This window comes from Chrysochloris asiatica, unplaced genomic scaffold, assembly GCF_000296735.1.
Source record: "Chrysochloris asiatica unplaced genomic scaffold, ChrAsi1.0 scaffold00096, whole genome shotgun sequence".
In the NCBI taxonomy this organism is placed as follows: domain Eukaryota; kingdom Metazoa; phylum Chordata; class Mammalia; order Afrosoricida; family Chrysochloridae; genus Chrysochloris; species Chrysochloris asiatica.
In genome coordinates, this window is record NW_006408614.1 from 2,911,100 (window position 1) to 2,933,444 (window position 22,345).

Sequence of the window (22,345 nt, forward strand, 5' to 3'; positions counted from 1 at the left end):
ATCAGTAAAAACAAGGCCAGGGGCAGACTGAAACAGACCATCAATTGCTCATATGCAAATTCAAACTGAAGCTGAAGAAAATGAAAACAAGTCCAGAAGAGCCAAAATATGACCTTGAATATATCCCACCTGAATTTAGAAATCATCTGAAGAAAAGATTTGATACATTAAACACTAAAAACCAAAGACCAGAAGAGTTATGGGATGATATCAAGAACATCATACAGGAAGAAAGCAAAAAGTCATTAAGAAGACAAGACAGAAGGAGAAGTTCAAAATGGATGTCAGAAGAGACACAGAAACTTGCTCTCTAGCTTAGAGATGCCAAAGCAAATGGAAGAAATGAGGAGGTCCAAGAGCTGAACAGAAAATTTCAAAGGTCAGCTCAAGAAGATAAAGCCAAATATTATAACAAAATGTGCAAAGATCTAGAGTCAGAAAACCAAAAAGGAAGAACACCCTCAGCATTTCTCAAGTTGGGGGGACTGAAGAAAAAAATTCAAGACTCGACTTTAGTTATTGAAGGATCACAGGACAAATTATTGACTAATGCAGAAAGCATCCAAAGAAGATGGAAGGAATACGAAGAGTCACTGTACCAAAAGGAAATGGTTGATGTTCAACTGTTTCAAGAGGTAGCATATGGTCAAGAGCCAATGATACTGAAGGAAGAAGTCCAAGGTGCGTTGTAGGAATTGGCAAAGAACAAGGCACCAGGAATTGATGGAATAAAAATTGAAATCTTTCAAGAAAGTGAGGCGGCACAGGAGGCACTCACTCATCTCTGCCAAGAGTTTGGCCAACTTATTACAAGAGATCCATATTTGTGCCCATTTCAAAGAGAGGTGACCCAACAGAATGCGGAAATCATCGGACAATCTCTTCGATATCCTGTGCGAATAAAGTTTTACTAACGGTAATACAGAAATGGCTGTAAGTATACATTGATAGAAAACTTCCAGAGGCTCAAGCCAGATTCAGAAGAGGTATTGCTGATGTCTGATGGATCTTGGCTAAAAGCAGAGAGTATCAGAAAGTTGTTTACGTGTATTTTATTGACTATGCAAAGGCTTTCGATTGTGTGGATCATGACAAGCTATGGACAACATTGCGAAGTATGAGTATTCTGGAACACTTAATTTATGCTCATGAGGAATCTGTACATGGACTAAGAGGCAGTTGTTGGAACAGAACATGGGAACACTGAATAGTTTAAAATTAAGAAAGGTGTGCAACAGGGTTGTATTCTTTCACCACACGTATTCAACGTGTATGCTGAGCAAATAATTCAAGAAGCTGGGTTCTATGAAGAAAAACTTGACATCTAGTTTGGAGGAAGACTCATTAACAACCTGTGATATGCAGATGATACAACCTTCCTTGCTGAAAGTGAAGAGGACTTAAAATACTTGCTGATGAAGATCAAAGACCACAGCCTTCAGTATGGATTACAGCTCAATGTAAAGAAAACAAAATTCCTCAACACTGGACCAATAAACAACATTCTTATCAATGGAGAAAAGATTGAAGTTGTCAAGGACTCCATTCTTCTTGGATCAACTATCAACACTCACAGAAGCAGCAGTCAAGAGATCAAAAAACGTATTACATTAGGCAAATCTGCCGCACAAGACCTTTTTAAAGTGTTGAACAGTAAAGATGTCAGCTTGAGGACTAGGGTGCGCCTGACCCAAGCCATGGTGTTTTCAATAACCTTATATGGATGCTAAAGCTGGACAGTGAATAAGGAAGACCATAGAAGAATTGATGTTTTTGAGTTATGGTGTTGGAGGAGAATATTGAAAGTGCCATGGGCTGCCAAAGAACCAACAGATCCTTGTTGGAAGAAGTGCAGCCAGAGTGCTCCTTGGAGGCCAGGATGGCCAAACTTCGTCTCTGATATTTTGGACATATTGTCAGGAGGAAACAGTCGCTGGAGAAGGATACCATATTTGGTAGGGTGAGGGTCAGAGAAAAAGTGGAAGACCCCCAGTGAGATGGGCTGACAAAGTGGCAACATCAATGGGCTCAAGTGTGGCAACAATAGTGAGGTTGGCCCAGGATCTGGCAGTGTTTCGTTCTGCTTGCATAAGGTCGCTATGAGTCAGTACCGAATTGATGGCACCTAACAACAACAACAATTTTCCCTCTAAACCAAAGAAACCAAACCCATTGCCATAGGTCACATAGTGACCCTATAGGACAGAACAGAATGAATGGCCCCACAGGGCTGTCAAGACTGTAAATCTTGATGGAAGCAGTCTGCGTACCTTTCACCCACAGGGCAGCTGGTGGGTTTCACCTGCTGACCTGTTGGTCTGTTTTCTTTCTCCTGAATTCCCCTAAGCTATATGTTGGCTTCTAATTTTTCCTATACAGCTATGATACTTCTGATAAAAGGAAAAGCTTATGTGAAATTGCTTCAGATGACTCAGTCTATGGCTGAAATGATGCCAAGAACACAATTTTGATGTGACTTAATTCTCATTAGGGTTCTTCTGTGTCTCTGCAGGGACTGAAGGATGTTGCTGACAAAGGCTTCCACTGCTCATGGATAGTCACTGATTTTCTTTCTTTTTTCTCATTTAGAAGAGATACTAGATGGTGCTCTTGAATCTGATGATGATGAAGATGAAGACGACGAAGTAAGTCGGAGGCTTCTGTGACATCAAACAGAAGAGTCTTACCAAACTATTCTGGGGCTCTTCCTTGCCTTGAAAGTTAGTTTAGAAATGGGGGTTCTGATTCCTTTGTTTCCTACAATGCTGTGGGTCGGCCCAGGCTCAGTGGGGTGGTGGTTCTCCTGGTCTCTCTTTGGGCCTCATGCATCTGTTCTCACTGTCCCAGCTGCCTCTCGTCCTCCAGGCCCTCTCTCAAGTAGTTTACCTTGTGCTGAGCTCCAAGGGGAAGAAGGGGAAAGCTTCCGATCCTGTTCTGGGCTCAGGAGTCTTAGAACATCACTTATGTTACATTCTGGTCAATGCTGATCACAAGATTAGCACAGATTGAAGGATGAGAATAATATTGTTGTTGTTGTTAGGTGCCATCATGTTCTGACTCATAGCTGTATTATGCACAACGGAACAAAACACTGTGCAGTCCTGCACCAACCTCACAATCATTGTTATGCTTAAGTGCATTGCTACCGCCATTTTGCAAAGTCATCTCGCTGAGGGTCTCTCTCTTTTTCGCTGACCCTCTACTTTACCAAACATGATACCCTTCCCCAGGGATTGGTCTCTCCAGATAATATGTCCAAAGTATGAGAGATGAACTCTGGCCATCCTGGCTTCTTAGAAGCATTCTGGTTGTATGTCTTCCAACACAGATTGGTTTGTTCTTCTGGGAGACCATGGTGCTTTTAATATAACTCTAACACTGTAACTCGAATCAATTCAAAATTCTGCTATGATCTTCCTTATTCGTTGTCCAATTTTCACATGCACATGAGGCTATTGAAAATACCATGGCCTGGGTCATGAGCACCTTAATTCTCAAACTGGCATCTTTGCTCTTGAACACTTTAAAGAGGTCTTCTTGTGCAGCAGATATGTCTACTGCAATACATCATTTGATTTCTTGACTGCTGCTTCCATGAGTGTTGATTGTGAATCTAAGCAAAATGAAGTCTTTGACAACTTCAATCTTTTCTCTATTTATCATGATGTTATTTGTTGGTCCAGTGGTGAAGATTTCTGTTTTCTTTACATTGAGTGCAACCCAATAGACTCCGTCTTATTATGAAGGTAGCACCAAGAGAGTACAGAATGGGAGGAATGTCGGCGGCCATGTTTGACAATTTATCTATCACACCTAGAGTAGGCTCACAGAGATATAGCATTCTCTGTGAACTGGATTTTATGAGAAACTGAAAAGTAACAGTTGTCTTTGAAGGGGTCTGACCCCTTTTCCTGCCTTGCCCATGGAAACAATGTGGGCATCTAGCTTCATGGTGAAAATCTCTAGGGTGAGGGGCTCAGAGCTGGCCAAACCAAACATTTTACTCTGTTATTTGCAGTCTTTGGATCTAGGTTTTCTCAGCTGTAAAAAATCCAGTGACCTTGGTTTTTTTTTCTAGCCTGAAGGTTCATGAGTGAACTTGAGAATCACTGTGATGTAGTATATAGAACGGTGGCAGGGAGGTGGACTTGCAGGTGGCAAACGTGTTGATTGTCTTCCTTATGAGATTAGTAAAGCAGACAGTCTATTGGCTCTGGTTCACTACGGCAATACAAGACTTGTGCTCCTCGTCTTTTAGTGGGTGAATGTTGGAAGATGTTTTTGTTTTTTTAGGAGTTTCCCATTTAGTCTGCTTTCTTTCTTTAGTTTCTTAAAGTTTTTATTGTGAATTGAGTGACAGTTTAGAGTGCAGATCATCAGTTTTACATTCAACAAATTGTACACCTTGTTTCATTACAATTATAAACCCCTCCATGTACCATTGGTTAACAGTATTTCGCTCTATTTGCTTTATCTCTCTCTCTCTCTCTTTTTTTAAACACTCAGGCATATATAATAATTTACACCACCAAAGGGCACATTCTGTAAGTCTGCCTCCTGGCTCTTAGTCCCTTTCTTCCCATGAATCTAGAGTCCTCAGCTGCTCCCTCTCTCCATGTCCTCATCTCTGTCTCCATCTCTGGTGTCGCTGATTCTCTGGATAAGGTCTCACATTCTGCTCTTGCTCTTCGCCGGTGATGATCCTAGGTTTCTGTACTGTAAGATTAGCTACTCCCCCGTTTTTGTTACAAAACTTTTACCTTTACAATTGTGACAGTCGTATGTTACTAATAGTCATGATAACAATCACTCACTGTTGAATCATAAGAATCTTATCCCCATCTTTGGAAAATGTATTTTTACCTGGACGTGTGGCCTATTTGTTTTTAAATGTGTATAACAGCCAGGGGAGATGGTTCCTTTAAGAGCCTCTCCTTCATAGGGACCTGAGATCTGTGATGAGCTGGTGCCTTAGCCAGCAGCCTCCCTGCCTGCCATTCCCTTCACAACTCTAGGTGGCAGCAGTGGGTGGTGTTGGTCATTATTTTCTGCCTTCTGTGACTAGAGCAGTGCTTGACCTTTAATAGGGGTCTTGGCCATCATCTCCCCCAGTCCCCTCTGTTTACAAAGGTGGGTCCAGAGAGGGGAGGAGTTTGTCCTCAGTGCACACAGAGTTGGTGATTGTAGAATCTGGATAAATCAGGGGTTTGCAGACTTTTTCTGAAAAGATGCAGATAGTAAATATTTTAGACTATAGGCCATAACATCTTTATGCCTATTATTCAGTGCCACTTTTAGCTCAGAGCAGCCATAGATAAATGAACGAGTGTGGCTGTGTGCCAATAAAACTTTATTAGTGGACATAAAACTTTAGAATTCCACATAGTTTTCATGTGTCATTACTCTTCTTTTGATCTTTTCCTTAACCATTGGAAAAAAAATCATTCTTAACTAAATGGGTCATACAGAAACAGGCAGCAGACTGGATTTGCCCTGTAAGCCAGAAAGTTGCTGACACCATGGCCAACTTTCCACGGCTGTACTCAGACACTATCTTATTGCCTGCTTTAGTTTCCATTTTGAGTTGCTATTTTAATTCTTTAATTTCAACAACTTTTTGTCATTGTGTCCAAAAGTGTTTACCAAGATCCAGTTTTGTTTTTTTTTTCTCTTCTTCCCATGTCATCCCTATCTGTTTGTATTGTAAGGAAAATTCCATTTTGGTTCAGGTGTTTTGGTTAATTATGGAAACTCAACTTTTGGGAAAAAGTTATATAAGCAATTGCAGTCTGCTCTGAATGAACAAATATAACAGTTTTCTTTTAATTTTCTATTTCCGTTCTGGGTGATGGTTGAAAATGTTTGTTGCGTTAACTCAAATTTTCAAATACTCCTAGAATAGGTTTGTTGTTGTTGTGTGCCGTCTAGTCAGTTCCAACTTATAGTGACCCCATGTGGCGCTGTGAGCTAATGTGTCAGACTGCTAAGTCATTTGAACTGCAAGGTCGGTGGTTCAAGCTCATCAGCTGCTCCTTGGAAACCCTATACAGGGTCGCTATGGGTCAGAATAGACTCGACGGCACTTCACAACAACAACACAGAGTAGAACACTAGGTTTAAGGCAGTAAATCTTGACGGGACCAGACTGTCACATCTCCTGTGATTCCAACCTTTAAGTTATCAATTGAGGGCTACACCACTGGTTTGCAAGGGCGTTAGAATAGGTTTAGTAGGAAAAGATCTGGCATCTGGGGAGAAAACTTGACTCTTTTCGTGATGAACTGAGGTCCACAAAGCTGGGCTTTCTGAGGATCCCTACAGAACATTAGTGAGGTGCTTGGGCAGAGTGGCTCATCTTCATTTTACTGTACTGTCACAAAGAGCAGGTGTGACTTTCATCATTCTCATGTAAAACTGGCACAAGGGTGGGCAGACACCTAAAGAATGATAGACACTTAGGCCAAAGGAAGATTTAAAATCTCAGTTGAGTGGTAGCAACTTCATTGAAAACAACAAAATTATTTTGAGGTGTTTTAGAGTCATACCTTATATTTCCTTCTTGTTGTTAAGTGACATCATGTCATTTATGAGACTCATAGCGATCCTGTACAGGGTTTCCAAAGAGCAAAGTAAAGTGAGATTTTTGAAAATGTCATCGTTAGACCTAAACTGTAGAGAGTGGTTTACAGTTTTCAGTTAGCTGCATAATGACCCTAAAGATAAAATGGTACCACCTGGGTGGCCCCAGAGGCCAGGGGAGACATGCAGTCTTGGTCTTCCATTGGGTTGAGCTCACACAGGGCCACCAGCCACTGGCCCTGGTGAGGCTAATGGCAAATTCCAGTGTCTCCCCCAGAGACAGCATCTAGGTTTTCTCTCTAGTTTCTAAAAATGATAATGAATTGTTTAGTTTATGTGTGAATATGTATATGTTTATAGACCAAAATATATTTTTAATGTTATCTTCTGACTGGTAAACTATCTAAAATACATTGTTGTTATTAAGTGCCGTCCAATTGGTTCAACTCATAGCAACCCTGTATAGGGTTTCTATGGCTATAAATCTTCATGGGAGCACAAAGACACATCTTTCTACCATGGAGTAGCTGACAATCTCAGATCGCGGACCTTGTGCTTATTGTATGGGGCCATTGTGCTCCTGTCTAAGATACAATGTCAAATTGAAAATATGTATTATTCTGTATCAGGAAAAACAAGCTATAAAACACCTCCCTGTGAATTATGTGTGCTTATAGATACACCCAGCAGAAAGCTGTGGAAAGGTACACGCTTCTTGTTGACTGTGGAAACCTCAAGGGGATGGCTAGGGATAAAGAAGTAAAGGTGAGAGATGAGATGATGCCTGGGTTTCTATGAGTTGGAACCTGCTGGACAGCACTCACAGCAACAACAACCCAGGGCCCAGGGCTGCATAGTCCAGGGAGGTGAGGACAGATGGGCCAAGAACTGAGCATTTCGTAGACGATGGGGCAGAGACCAGAAGTGAAAACATGGAGCAGCTCCTTCCACACATGAGACTGTGAGCAAGGAGAGAGGGCACATCACAGTGCCCAAGGGAAGGGTCCAGTCGAGAAGGAGAGGTGGGACATGTTCAAGGCAGGAAAAGCCGAAGGATGGCCTCCGAAGGCCACTTGCTCCATTGTTTCCGGGATTGCTTCTGTGACTCTCTTGGCTCCAAAGCTTCAGACTCACTTACATCTCCAGAGAAGGAACATTGTACCCGGGAATGCTCAAGTGATACACCTCGTAGAATGGATGCGTGGTGACAGCCAGTTAAGATCCAGTCACAGCTCAGCTCGTGCTGTGAGAAGGGGTGTGGTTTAATGCACTTCGCTTTGATATTCAACGTATGCAGTAGGTTCCAGAAGCGAGGGCCACCCTGTTCCCTGTGTCCTCACTCCAGTTGCTCACATTCCCTTTTCACAAGCGAAGACAAGTTGCCTGGATCCCAGCTCACAAGTGGCTTTGTAAGTAGAGATGAAAGGCCTTCCTGTTCTATTCTAGAAGCCTGACTGTAAGACAAATATTCTCCTCTCTTAACAAAATAGGGTTGCGTGCCAGGGGAGGTCAGGCATGGCCATGTGCTTGCTGGGTACCGTGTAAGTGACAGTTGTGGGCAGTTTTATTCAGCACAGACGTCTCGAAAACAAGACTTACTCATTTGTTTATCCAGCAATTATCAGAGTGCCTTGGAATAACATTGTTGTTGTTGCTAAGGGCCTTCGAGTCGGTTCTGACCCATAGCGACCCTGTGCAGGGCTTCTGAGGCTGTGAATCTTTATGGGAGCAAAACGCCTCATCTTTTTCCCACGGAACGGCTGGTAGTTTGAAACTGCTGGCCTTAAGGTTCACAGCCTAATTTGTAACCACTACGCTACCACATTAGTCTAAGAAATAATAGTGGGAGGAAGGTGAGACAGTCTGCTCCCTTAAAGATTTCCAGCCTTGGAAACCGTAGGGAGCATTTCTCCTCTGTCTTAAAGGGTCGCTATAAGTCAGAATCAGCTAGAAGGCAATGGGTTAGTGAGCTAGTTGTTATTGTTGTTGTTAGGTGCCATCGAGTCGGTACCGACTCATAGCAACCTTATGCACAGCAGAATGAAACACTGCCCGATCGTGGGCCAACCTCACTACTGTTGACATGCTTGAGTGTATCGATGCTGCCACTTTGCCAATCCATCTCACTGGGGGGAGGGGGGGTCTTCCTCTTTTTATCTGACCCTCCACCTTACCAAACATGATATCCTTCTCCAGCGACTGGTCCCTCCTGACAATGTGTCCGAAGTATGAGTGAGCTAGTTAGTTAGGCGTTAATAGGGAAGGGATACAAACAAAATCTACAAGAGTCTGTTGTTTAAAATCCCTCTAAACATTTAAGTCTATATGGATGGGGACATATGTGTTCTGATGATAGCAGCTCCTACTCACATAGTACCCCATGTGCCAGATGCTGCTCTAGGTGCCTTGCTTGTAACCGCTCACCTAAAACTCAAAATGACCTTGTGAGTGGAGCCATTATTTCATCCGCTTTGCAATAAGGAAGCTGTGGGGAAAGAGGTCATTTACCACATGAGCTTCTAACTGCAAGGTCAGCAGCTTGAATCCACTACCCACTCCTTAGGAGAAAGATGAGGCTTTCTGATCCCATAAAGATTTTCAGCCTCAGAAACCCTGTACATGGTCACTGTGAGTCAGAACCAGTACACAATCACCAGTTAGTAAGCGATGGAGTTTCAATTCAAGCCCAGGCAGTGTGGGCTCCTCTAAACCATTACACCAGGGACAAAACACCAAATCTGTTGACATCCAGGTGATTCGCACACATGGTGACCCCACGTGTCTCAGAGTAGAGCTGTGCTCCATCTGGTTTACGTGGCTGGGATCTTCACACCAGCAGCTCACCAGGCCTCCCAAGGCACCACTGAATGGGTTCCAGCTGCCAATCTTCATGTTAACAGGCAGTCTAACTGCGCCCCCCAGGAAACATTTCGCCGTTACCCATGTATTTATAAGCACAAAGCAGCTACCGACGACTAGAAATGAAGTTTGCAATGACAAGTTCCTAATTGGGATGGTTGCAAGAAGCAGGGCAAAAACTCAAAGTAACCAGCGTTTACACAGGAAGAGGACTGTCCCGAGCCACACTTGCTCAACCGAGGGTGAAAATGACTAAGACAGTCAATGCAGAGAAGGATGTGGTCAGGAAAGCTACAGTGGGCATCTTTCAGGGAGGAGCTTTACCTTTCCTTTCTCCTTCACCCACTCTAACCCTCCCCAGGAATCCACACTAGCCACCCAGGTGGCGTGCACTCGCTCACACATTTCTCCATTAGCATAGGCTCCTAGAGGACACAGAGTCCACACATGTAGATGAAGACATTGACATACAGGTTTTGTCAGTATTGTATGTCATGTGGTTGTGTGTCATGGAGTTGGTCCTGATTCCTAGCGACCAACTGTATGGGGTTTCTGAGGCTGTACATCTTTATGGGAACTGGAAGCCTCATCTTTTTCCTGCAGGCAGCTGGTAGATTCAAACCGCTGACCCTGAGTTCTAAGCCACTGCTCTACCAGGGCTCCTAATATTGAATGGTATTACATGTAAATATAGATACAGACATAAGTGAGATAGGCACTGGACTGCAAAACCCAAGGTTGCCCATCTGAGCTCAGCAGCCTCTCTGCAGGAGATAGATGAGGCTTTCTGCTTCTGTTAAGATGTGTAGCCTTGGAAACCCTTTATAGAGTCCCTATGAGTCAGGACTGGCTCAACAGCACACAGCCGCCACCATCACCACCACCACCAGAATTTGCAGTCTCAGAAACTTGATGCAGGTTTGCACTTAGCAACAACAACAACACACTTGGGTAAACATGTAGATGTGGCTATAAAACACACACACCAACATTACTACACTGCCTTTTTCTTTTGTGTATTTTTTGGAAATCCTTCTGAGTCAACCAGTATAGCAAACATTTCTTTTTAATGCTGTGAATGTACAATTTTCCATTTCAAACTATGCTGCAGTAAGCATCTTTTAAAATATAAGGGTAATCCCTGGGTACCAATGTGAACCATTCCTAAGAATGTCTTTAAGAATTTGCAGGTAAGATAGACCAGGTGTATACAGTTCTTATGTAGCTTTGTCACACTGTGGGTTAGGCACTGAGCCGCTAACCGCAAGGTCAGTGATTTAAATTCCTGGGAGAAAGAAGAGTTTGTCTGGTTTTGTAAAAATGTACAGCCTCAGAAATCCTATATAGGGTCACTCTGAGTTGAAATTGACTCATTGGCAGTAGGTTTTGTTTGCTTTTAGTGCAAGTAAAGACTCAAAAAATTTTTCAATGATTTAAAAGCTGCATATGCAGAAAGTGAGGGTAATTGTGATGAAGAATTTGTCGAGAGTGGTGATGCTGGTGGTAGTGGTTGTGTGCCACTGAGTCAATTCCGACTTATAGTGACCCTGGATAGTATTTCCGCCGATAGAAATCTTCATGGGAGCAGAAAACCTCATCTGATTTCTCAGCAGAAACCATGAAGAGAAGAAGACAGTGGGATGACATATGTAAAACTCAAAAGAAAAAAATTGTTAACCAAGAATCATATACCAAGCAAAATTTACATCCAATATGATGGTAAAATTAGGATACTTGAAGATGAACAGAAATTGAAAGAATTTGTAAAAACCAGACCAACCTTACAAAAAATGCTAAGGAAAATTCTTTGGACAGAGAACCAACAATAGCCGACAATAACCGGAGACCCTGTACAGGGTCGCTATGGGTCGGAACCGACTCGAAGGCACTTAACAACAACAACAACAACATGATAATCACCCAGAATGCAATCCAGACATAGAAGTATTCAAAGTAAGACAGACCGACAAGACTGAAACTACGTAGCCATATATACCAGTTGTAACAACAACCAGGAAACCAAAAAGAAAAGGAATAATAGAGTTACAGACCTTCCAAATGAGGAGGAAATCAAGTAGATTTCAAGAAAGAAAAAGAAATTAAGCCTAGCTATAACCCTAAAGCTAGACCAAACCTTATTCCTAGCCCTAGACCAACATTACCCTAGTCCTAAGGAGCTCTGGTAGCGTAGTGGTTATGGATCAGGCTGCAAACCGCAAGGTCAGCTGTTCGAAACTACCAGCTGTTCCACGAGAGAAAGATGAGGCTTTCTGTTCCCATCAAGATTTACAGCCTCGGAAACCCTGTGCAGGGTCGCTATGAGTCGGAACCGACTCCACGGCACATAACAACAACAACACTAACCCAACACTAAACAAAGCCCTAGCCATACCTAGCTCCTTACCCCTAACCCCTAAAAAGAAAAATCAGGGGAAAATGCCATCATCTTTTTATTACATTTCTCCACGGACTTTTTGAAGCCTCCTCATATTCACTTGTTTTTCACCTTCATTTCAGTATTTAAAGATACGAGTTTTATATGTTGACTTCATTTTGTAAGATCTGGCTACAAATCTTTTTTTAAGTTTTTAAAAAGATAAATATATCAGCTTCTCTTTCATAGCCTCTGGTTTTCCTGTCCTGATGAAGCAGGTTTTCTCTAACCCTAACTTTTGTACATGTATGTTTAAGTGCTGTCGAGTCAGTTCTGACTCATAGTGATCCTGTTTAGAGTTTCCAGGGCTTTAAAGCTTTGCCGGAGTGGAAAGCCTCATCTCTCTCCTGCAGAAGGGCAGGCATACTCAAACCACAGACCTTGTTCACAGTCCAGTGCTTATTGTATGGAACCACCGCACACATGTATGTAGTCTCCTAGACTTTCTTCTACGATATTTACTTTTCATTGTAAATTTTAAGTCCCAAGTTAGCATCCAGTTTATGGACAACTTGTTATTGTTGTTGTTAGGTGCCACTGAGTCGGCTTCAACTCATAGAGAACCTCCGCACAACAGAACAAAACTGTGCCCTGTCATGCACCATCCTCACAATTATTTTGAGCCCGTTACTGCTGCAACCAGGCCAATCTGTCTCACTGGGGGTCTTCCTCTTTTCACTGAGCCTCCATGTTATCAACCATGATGTTCTTCTCTAGAGACTGGTCTCCTGATAATATGTTCTAAGTATGACAGATGAGTCTTGCCATCTGGCTTCTAAGCAGCATTCTGGCAGTACTTCATCCAACACAGACCTGTTTTGTTCTTCAATCCTGATGCCACATTCTTCGTTATATAATCCAGCTTCTTGGACTATTTGCTGAGCATACAAAATTGAATACATATAGTGAAAAGCACAACTCTGGTGCACACCTTTTCTGATTTTAAACCATTCCGTGTCCCCTTGTTGTGTTCAAGCGACGGCTTCTTGGTCTATGTACAGGTTCCTCATGAGCATAATTAAGTGTTCTGGAATACTTGTTGTCTGCAGTATTTCCATAACATGTCATGATCCAAAGTCAAAAGCATTTGCATAGTCAGTAAGGCACAGGTAAACATCTTTCTGGTATTCTTTGCTTTCAGTCACGATCCATCTGATGACAGTAATGATATCCCTTGTTCCACATCCTTGTCTGAATCCAGCTTGAACCTCTGGCAGTTCACTGTCTGTGCACTGTGCACTATTGCAGCTATTTTTGGATTATTTTAAGCAAATTTTACTTGCATGTGATATTTACGATTTTATTTGATGATTTCCACATTCTATTGGGTTACCTCTCTTTGGAATGGGCACAAACTGTGCATCTCTTCCAATGGTTGGTCAGATAGCTGTCTTCCAAATTTCTTGGCATAGAAGAGTGAGTGCCTCCAGTGCTGCATCAGTTTGTTGAAAGATTTCGATTTGTGTTCCATCAGTTCCTGGTGCCTTGTTTTTTGCCAACGCATTCAGTGCAGCTTGGACTTCTTCCTTCAGGATCATTGGCTCTTGATCATACGCTAACTCTTGAAATGGTTGAACAATGATCATTTGTTTTGGAACAGTGAGTGTGTGTTCCTTCCATCTTCTTTTGATGCTTTCTGCGTCATTCAATATTTTGCCCTTAGAGTCCTTCAGTATTTCAAGTCAAGGCTTGAATTTTTTCTTCAGTTCCCTTGGCTTGAGAAATGCTGAGCATGTGCTTTCCTTTTGGTTTTCTAACTCCGGTCTTTGCACATTTGACTTTGTCTTTTCAAGCTGATCTTTGAAAATTTCTGTTCAGCTTTTGAACCTCTCCTCACTTCTTCCATTTGCTTTAGCATCTCTACGCTGGAGAGCAAGTTTCAGAGTCTCTTCTGACATCCATTTTGGTCTTTGCCTTCTTTGTTGTCTTCTTAGTGACACTTTGCTTTCTTCCTGGATGACGTTCTTGATGTCATCCCACAACTCTTCTGGCTTTCAGTCATTAGTATCTAACACATCCAGTCAGTTCTTCAGATGCTCTCTAAATTTACATGGGATGTGTTCAAAGTTGTATTTATGTCTCTCGTGGACTTGGTTTAATTTTCTTCGGCTTCATAAAGTTAAATATGAGTAATTAATTGTCTGTCCCACAGTCTGCCCCTGGCCTCATTTGGCTGATGAGATGCAACTTTCCCACCATCTTTTCCCACAGATATGGTCCATTTCATTTCTGTGTATTCCATCTGGTGATGGCCATGTGTATAGTCATATTATATATTGTTTTTAAAAGGTATTCGCAATAAAGAAGTCCTTGGTCCTCCAAAATTCTTTCATGCCATCTCCAGCATTGTTTCTACTACCCAGGCCATATTTTCCAACTACTGATCCTTCCTCTTTGTTTTCACTTCTTGCACACCAATTGCCAGTAATTATCAACACATCTCAATTGCTATTTGATCAATTTCAAACTCAAGAAGTTCATAGTATTCTTTGATTTTATCATCACTGGATTTAGTGGTTGGTGCATAAATTTGAATAGTAGCGGTATTAATCCATCAATTCTGACTCATAGAGACCTTATATAGGATTTTCTGAGACTGTAAATCTTTATGGGAGAAGACAGCCTTACCTTTCCTCCACAGTCCTGTGCTTATCCTCCAGCTCCACCTGAGCTCCTTTCTTGCACTGCAGTAAAGCCTAGTCTGTATGCAACTGGTCCAACTTCACTAGAGATGGGACTTGAAGACACAGGAGCGGGTTTCATTTGTAACCCGGGAACTACCTGTTGTAAATATTTTATACGGAGTTGGACATTTTTCTTGAATAAACAAGCCTCATATTATTGCAAACCTTTGGTTTCTTTCCAGGATTCTGAAAGGGTCGATTTTTATGTTTTTGCCAGTGTTCTCATGGATACAGTAGAGGAGTAGGTATTTGAAGTTCTTACTTCACCATTTTGACTACTTTGAATGCTTCTGTTTCCCTTATCTGTTTGTACCATCATGCACTGATCAGTTGGAAAATACTGGTTTGCCAAGTATTACTGTTATTCCAAATATTGGCACATTTCATGATAGATCACCTAAAAATGACGTTATGGAAGTTGGCTCCCAATCTCATCAGGAAAGTCTGTAGGCATTGAGAAGCTATCAAATTCACTGTGGCAGACAAAGTTTTTCAAAATTCTTATTTTCTCTTGAAAGCTTAGTGTTTTTATGGTTGACAATACATGCTGATTGTTTTGTTTTTTAAGTATGAATTCATTGAATTCATTCTCAAGAAATGTTTGTCAGATACCAAAGTCTGAATAACCACCGTTTGTCTATCAGTCATTCTTTCAAGTTAATGGTGGTTCTGGAAGATGACTAATCGGTTCCATTTGCAACAAATGTTCTCCACAGCTCTTTTCTGCACGACAGCCATCTGACTGCTGCAAATAACAGAAGTACTTTCTCCACCTTGTCACACCAAATGTGGAAAAACACAGGCTTCGAGGGTTGCAATTTAATTGAATGAATTATTTCTGCTGCTTCATCAAGGGTATTTTTCCATGAAACTCATTCACTCTGTCCCATCTGTCTAGCTCTCCTTGTATCTTCTGTCTCTCCATCCGTTCATCCATCTCTCTCTCATCTACCCATCTGTCTTCTATCTATTTTTCTACATCAGTCTTCTGTATCTGTATCCATTTTTCTATCTCTGAAGAAGAACATCATGCTTAGTAAAGTGGAGGATTAACGAGAAAGAGGAAGACCCTCAAGGAAATGGTTTGACACAGTGGTTACAACCGTGGGCTCACACAGAGCAATGTTGGTGAGGCTGGCGCAGGAGTGGACGGTGTTTTCTTCTGTTCACAGGGTCACTGAGTCATCAATGGCTCAAAGGTGCCTAACAACAACATCTTTCTACTATCTGTCTGTCTATATCCATCCATCATCCTTGTCTGGCCAATCTGTCCGTCTTCTCTCTGTGTCTGTGTGTTATGTCAGTGGAGAATATAGTGGCTGCTACAGCTTGGTGGCACTGCCTTGCTTTGTGCTAAGACACCAGTGGTCCTGACACACCTGCCTCTGCACCATCAGCACAGGTGCCCGTACACTCGTTCTGAAATAAACCGTGAGCGTCAATAAATGCATTCAACACTTGGTGGATTTTGGCCAGCATGCCTGTGTCCTGTTGCCGAGTGTTCACCCTGAAGATCTCTGATGATTAGTTGCTGCAGATACTGCAGTGTAGCAAAATAGCAAGTGGATGAGCCAGCCACTCAGCACTCCTGTGTGCAGATAAGTCTTTAATTCAGCAAACTGTCATTTTGTTATCAAGTAGCCCAGCTGTAATTTCTAAAGCGAATTTTCCATGTGGCAGTGTCACCCCTTCATGAGTACTGGGCATGTTCCTCTAGCTGACCGCACATTACGATAACGTACCCTGTAGTGTTCTGCAGTTGCTTTGTTTTTTGAATCGTTTTCTTGTTTCGGGGAGGGGAGATAGTTTTAGATTTACAGAAAAGATAGGACCCAGGGTTCTTGTGCATCCATCACCTAGCTCCATTTCAGCTTCTACTTGGAAAATTAACAACGCATTTTCAATTTTTCTTCTTCTTTTTTATTCTTAAAGAGCTTACCCCATCAATATTTAAATGATTCAAGTGTTTTTTCTTTAAACTCTGAATGATTGGTCTCAACATCACACCTCAGCTTATATGACAAATTAATATTATAACCGCTAGCCAAGTGGGCTCTGTTGTGTGAGACACAGAGAAATCATCGACATCTGTGAGTCAGAGGGAAAGACAGCTTTTGTCGTATTTGTACCTTTTGTTTGCAGTTTCATCCAGTTTCTATGGACTAGATCCCACCTGTCCATGAGGCAGAGGACTCTCTGATAAGACAGTTGCATCTTCTTCAGCATCTTTCCATATAGGTGGTACAGCTGAGGGTTGTGAAAGTGACTTCTCCAACATCCCCTTTTTAGGACCATAATTCATCCTTAAAATATAAGGAAAAGATATTACAGACCATCTTTAGACTAAATTATCAATACATTTGAAAACAATCGCAGTTTTAGAGACAAACTGGAGAATTGAAAAAGTGTTTGAAAAATACTAAACTGTGATTGCCAAATAAGACAGTGAAGTGTGCGCGTGTCAAGTGGTGTCTCCTCACAGGGGCAAGGAAGACGTTAGGGCTGCAGAATGATTCACTGGGTTGCTACGAGACCGAATGCACTCAGTGGCACCTAACAACAGTGTGGCTGCATCCTTTAGATCAAAGTCTCGTATAACCAGTGATGGCTGGTCAGAGCAGAGTAGCAGCGCATACTGAGAACAAACCGAACTAACCTTTGAACGTGGGCCTGTTGCACCGAAACTGTTTCTAGGAGCCCAGGTAGCACGGTAGTTAAGCTGAAAAGTCACAGTTTGAACCTTCCGGCCACTGTCCAGGAGAAAGGTGTGGCAGCTGACTTTCGGTAAGGTTGTTATTGTTGTAGGTGCCATCGAGTCGGTACTGACTCATACAGCCTTGGAAACCCTCTGGGACAATTCTACAAGGCTGCTATGAATGGGAATTGATTTGACAGCAATGGATTTTTTGTTTGTTTGTTTTGTTTTTAAACCTTACCTATGTCTTGAAATAATGAAAACTGTAGAAGAATTGATGTATTTGAGTTATGGTGTTGGAGGAGAATATTGAAAGTACCATGGATTGCCAAAAGAACAAATAGATCTATATTGAAGAAGTACCAGGGTGCTCCTTGGAAGCCTGGATGGCCAGACTTCGTCTCTCATACTTTGGTCATATTGTCAGGAGGGACCAGTCACTGGAGAAGGATATCATGTTTGGTAGGGTGGAGGGTCAGGGAAAAAAGAGGTAGAGATTGGCAAAGTGACAAGATCAAGAGGCTCAAATGTAGCAACGATTGTAAGGTTGTCCAGGATTGGGCAGTGTTTTGTTGTGTTGTGCATTGGGTCGCTGTGAGTTGGTACCAACTTGATGGCACCTCACAACAACAACATCTTGAAAATGGAGCCCTGATGACGCAGTGATTAAGCACTCAACTGCTAACCATCAGGTCAGAACCAAAACCAACAACAAATGTTAGGAGTCACTTCTGACTCAGAGACCCTATAGGACAGAGTAACCATTACAAAAACAGGCTGTCACAGCAGTCTCTTCTGGTGCAACTGGTGGATTTGAACTGCTGACCTTTCAGTTTGCAGCCAAGTGTCTACTGACTGCATCAGCAAGACTCTTCCACCTATGTCTTTGATGTTGTTGTGAAGTGCCATCGAGTTGCTTCCGACTCATAGCGACCCAGTATAGTGTTTGTGAGGAGTGGCTGGTGAGCTTGAACCACTGACCTTGTGGTTCAAAATGACCTAAAATTGATATTTTTTGTACTGTAAGAGGAACTGCTTCCACTTACTGATTTTCCCCTTAGAAATGTCCTGGCGTCATTCACTGAAATGCCTGCCCTGTTCCCACTGACCTGACGTCTGCAGGAGTGTGTGTCTCCATCTGAGTGTCACATTGTATTCCAGTGGGCTGTGTGGCCTTGTTCTGGCAGAGCTATGACATCAGAACTGTGATGGCAAATCGTGATATTTGACTTCCTACGTGCTCCATAAACATCTTTGTTGTTCACTTTTGAGTGTCGTCTGCTCAGTTCTGACTCTTATCAACCTTAACGTACAACAGACCCAAACACTACCCAGTCCTACACCAACTTCACATTCGTCACTATACTTGAGCCCATTGCTGCCGCCACTGTGACAATCCATCTCGTTGGGGGTCTTCCTCTTTTTCACTGACCCTCCACTTTACTAAGCATGATGTCCTCCAGGAACTGGTCCCACCTAATAACATGTCCAAAGGATGAGACACAGTCTCTCCTTCTTGCCCTCTATAAAGCACTTTGGCTGTACTTCTTCCAACACAGATTGGTTTGTTCTCCTGCCAGTCCATGGCACTTTCAATATTCTCCTCCAACACCACACCTCAAATGCATCAATTCTTCCAGTTGTCATTATTCATGCTCCAATTTACACATGCATATGAGGTTATTGAAAATACCCTGGCTTGGGTGCGGCACACCTTAGTCTTTACCCTGACATCTTGGCTCTTCAGCACTTTAAAAAGGTCTTGTACAGCAGATTTGCCTAATGCAACACATCATTTGATTTCTTGGCTGCTGATTCCATGAATGTTGGTAGTCTGATTCAAGCAAAATTTGTTTGTTGGTTTATAATTTCAATCTTTTCTCCATTTGTCATGATGTTATTTATTGCTCCATTGGTGAAGGCTGTGGTCTTTGATCTTCATCAGTAAATATTTTTAATCTTCTTCACTTTCAGCAAGCAACGTTGTATCATCTGCAGGTTGTTAATGAGTCTTCCTCCAATCCTGTTGCCACATTTCTTCATGTAATTCAGCTTCTCGGATTATTTGCTCGGAATACAGATTGAATAAGTACGGGGAAAGAAGGCAACCTTGACTCACACTTCACCTGGTTTTAAATCTTTGGTGTCTCCTTGTTCTGTTCAAACAACTGCCTCTTGGTCTCTGTGCAGGTTCCTCATGAGCACAATTAAGTATTCTGGAATACCAATTCTCTGCAATGTTGTCCATCACTTGTCCACAAAACCGAAAGCCTTTGTGTATTTAATAAAGCACAAGTAAACATCTTTCTGGTATTTCGTCATTCCATATCCTCTTCTGGAGCTGGCTTGAACCTCTGGACTTTCTCTGTCAATGTATGGTTGCAGCCATTTTTAAGTTACCTTTAGCAATATTTTACTTGCATGTGATATTAATGATATTGTCTGATGATTTCTGCATTCCGTTGGGTCACCACCCTTTGGAATTGGCACAGATATGGATCTCTTCCAGTCAGTTGACATAGATGAGGGAGTGCCTCAAGTACCACATCAATTTGTTGAAAGATTTCAATTTGTACTCCATCAATTCCCAGAGCCTTGTTCTTTGCCAGTTCCTTCACAGAACCTTGGGCTTTTTTCCTTCAGTATCATTGGCTCTTGATCATATCCTGTCTATCTCTTGAATGTCATCCATTTCCTTTTGGTGCAATGACTGTATATTCCTTCCATCTTCTTTTGATGCTTTCTGCATCATTCAATATTTTGCCCATAGAAGCCTTCCATATCGCAAGTTGAAGCTTGAATTTTCTTTTTAAATTTTTTCATCTTGAGAAATGCTGAGCTTGTTCTTCCCCTTTGATTTTGTATCTCCAGATCTTTGCACTCTTCTTTATAATGTTTGACTTTATCATCTTGAGCTCCCCTTTGAATTTTTCTGTTCAGCTCTTTTACGTCCTCATTTCTTTCATATACTTTAGCATCTCTACGCTGGAGATCATGTTTCAGAGTCTCTTCTGACATCCATTTTAGTCTTTTCCTTCTTTCTTGTCTTCTTAATGACCTTTTGGTTTCTTCCTGTATGATGTTCTTGATGTCATCCCACAAATCTTCTAGTCTTTGTTCCTTCTTGTCTAATGCATCAAATCTGTTCTTAATATAGTCTCCAAATTCAAGTGGGATATATTCAAGGTCATATTTTGGCTCCTGTGGACTTGTTTTTATTTTCTTCAGCTGCAGCCTGAATTTGTATATGAGCAATTGATGATCTGTTCTGCAGTCTCTCCCTGACCTTGTTTTGGCTGATGATATGGAGCTTTTCCATCATCTCTTTCCACAGATGTAGTTAGTTTGATTCCTGTGTGTTCCATCTGGGGAGGTCTGTGTGTGTAGTCATCTTTTAAGTTTAAAAAGGTATTTGCAATGAAGAAGTCATTGGTCTTAAAAAATTCTACCATGTGATTTCCAGCATTGTTTCTTTCACCAAGACCATATTTTCCAATAACTGATCCTTCTCTGTGTTTCCAACCTTTGCATTTCAGTCACCAATAATTGTCAACACATCTTAATTGCATGCTTGATAAATTTCAGACTGAAGAAGTTGATAGAATTCTTTGATTTAGTCTTCAGTGGTTTTAGTGGTTAGTGTATAAATTTGAATAATAATGGTATTAGCTGGTCTTCCTAGTAGGCGTATGGATATTATCCTTTCACAGACAGTGTTGTACTTCAAGACAGATCCATTTAAAATGATTTATTTATTTTATGCTGGGTTTCAAATCCAGTTTAAATGCCTACTAATATATGACCTGGTAGCGTAGTGGTTACGAATCAGGCTGCGAACCGCAAGGTTAGCAGTTCGAAACTACCAGCTGCTCCGCAGGAGAAAGATGAAGTGTTCTGCTCCCGTAAAGATTTACAGCCTTGGAAACCCTGTTCAGGGTCGCTATGGGTCGGAAGCGACTCGATGGCATTCAACAACAACAATGTATGACCTGAATCAGTCCCTGAATCATTTATGTATTTTCATATCCAGAATCATTTGGAGAATAATGAATTCGAAGGTGAATCATTTGAAGAAGCTAATTTCTAGAGAGTTGTACAAGCATCATGGGTAAATTTTTAGAATTTGAGTAAAGGAGGGCTGTTGGTCTTGCTAGTGTGCTAAGGGGGCTCTCTATGAAACATGGCTTGCAACACAACAGGTTCAACAAAATGAAATCATAGTTAGCTAGACAGTTTTGTAGTACGAGCTTTGGTAGTTTTGTGGGCAATGCATTCAGTTTAGGAAGAAGCAAGAGGACCCTGTAGATGGAGACATACAAAAGGAGATCTGTGACCGTCTCAGTGGGAAGTAAGAATCCAGGCAGGAAACAGTGAAAAGCCAACACAAGGAGCCCACACACAGGATGTGGGCAGTGCATCTTAAACAACAGGGGCTATGACTGAAGCATGAGACACAGCAGGAGCTCCTTCCCATTTTGCTGAGCTGGGTGTGGGGCTCTCGGTGGCCTGGCCCAAGGTGGGTGGTCAGGGGCTTGGCGTCAGGTCCCTCTGATGGTGCTTCCTCCGCCGGGCCCTGGGGTTTCTTCACGCCTTCTTGATTCTGCTTGGAAATCGCACCTTCCATTCTTGCAGAGAATACCAGAAAGGCGTTTACCTGTGCTTTATTGACTTCACAAAGGCTTTTGATTGTGTGGATCATGACAAGCTATGGACAACATTGAGAAGTATGAGTATTCCAGAACACTTAATTGTGCTCATGAGGAATATGTACCAGGACCAAGAAGCAGTTGTTCGAACGGAATATGGGAACACTGAATGTTTTAAAATTTAAAAAGGTGTGCGACAAGGTTGTATTCTTTCACCATACGTATTCAACCTGTATGCTGAGCAAATAATTCAAGAAGCTGAATTATATGAAGAAAAACGTGGCATCGGGATTGGAGGAAGACTCATTAACAACCGGTGATATGCAGATGATACAACCTTGCTTGCTGAAAGTGAAGAAGACTTAAAATATTTAACAGATGAGGATCAAAGAGCACAGTCTTCGGTATGGATTGCATCTCAATGTAAAGAAAACAAAATTCCTCACCA

The 22,345-nt window shown here is 41.9% G+C and overlaps 1 protein-coding gene across 1 annotated transcript in view; it reads left to right on the top strand.

Annotated features, from left to right (window-relative positions):
• Positions 1-22,345, top strand: part of ARMC9 (armadillo repeat containing 9) — a 162,967-nt gene that overhangs the window by 91,993 nt on the left and 48,629 nt on the right. The window contains exon 18 of the mRNA XM_006866738.1: positions 2,590-2,645. Within this exon, the coding sequence (XP_006866800.1) occupies positions 2,590-2,645 (56 nt within the window). The remainder of the gene's footprint in view (positions 1-2,589; positions 2,646-22,345) is intronic.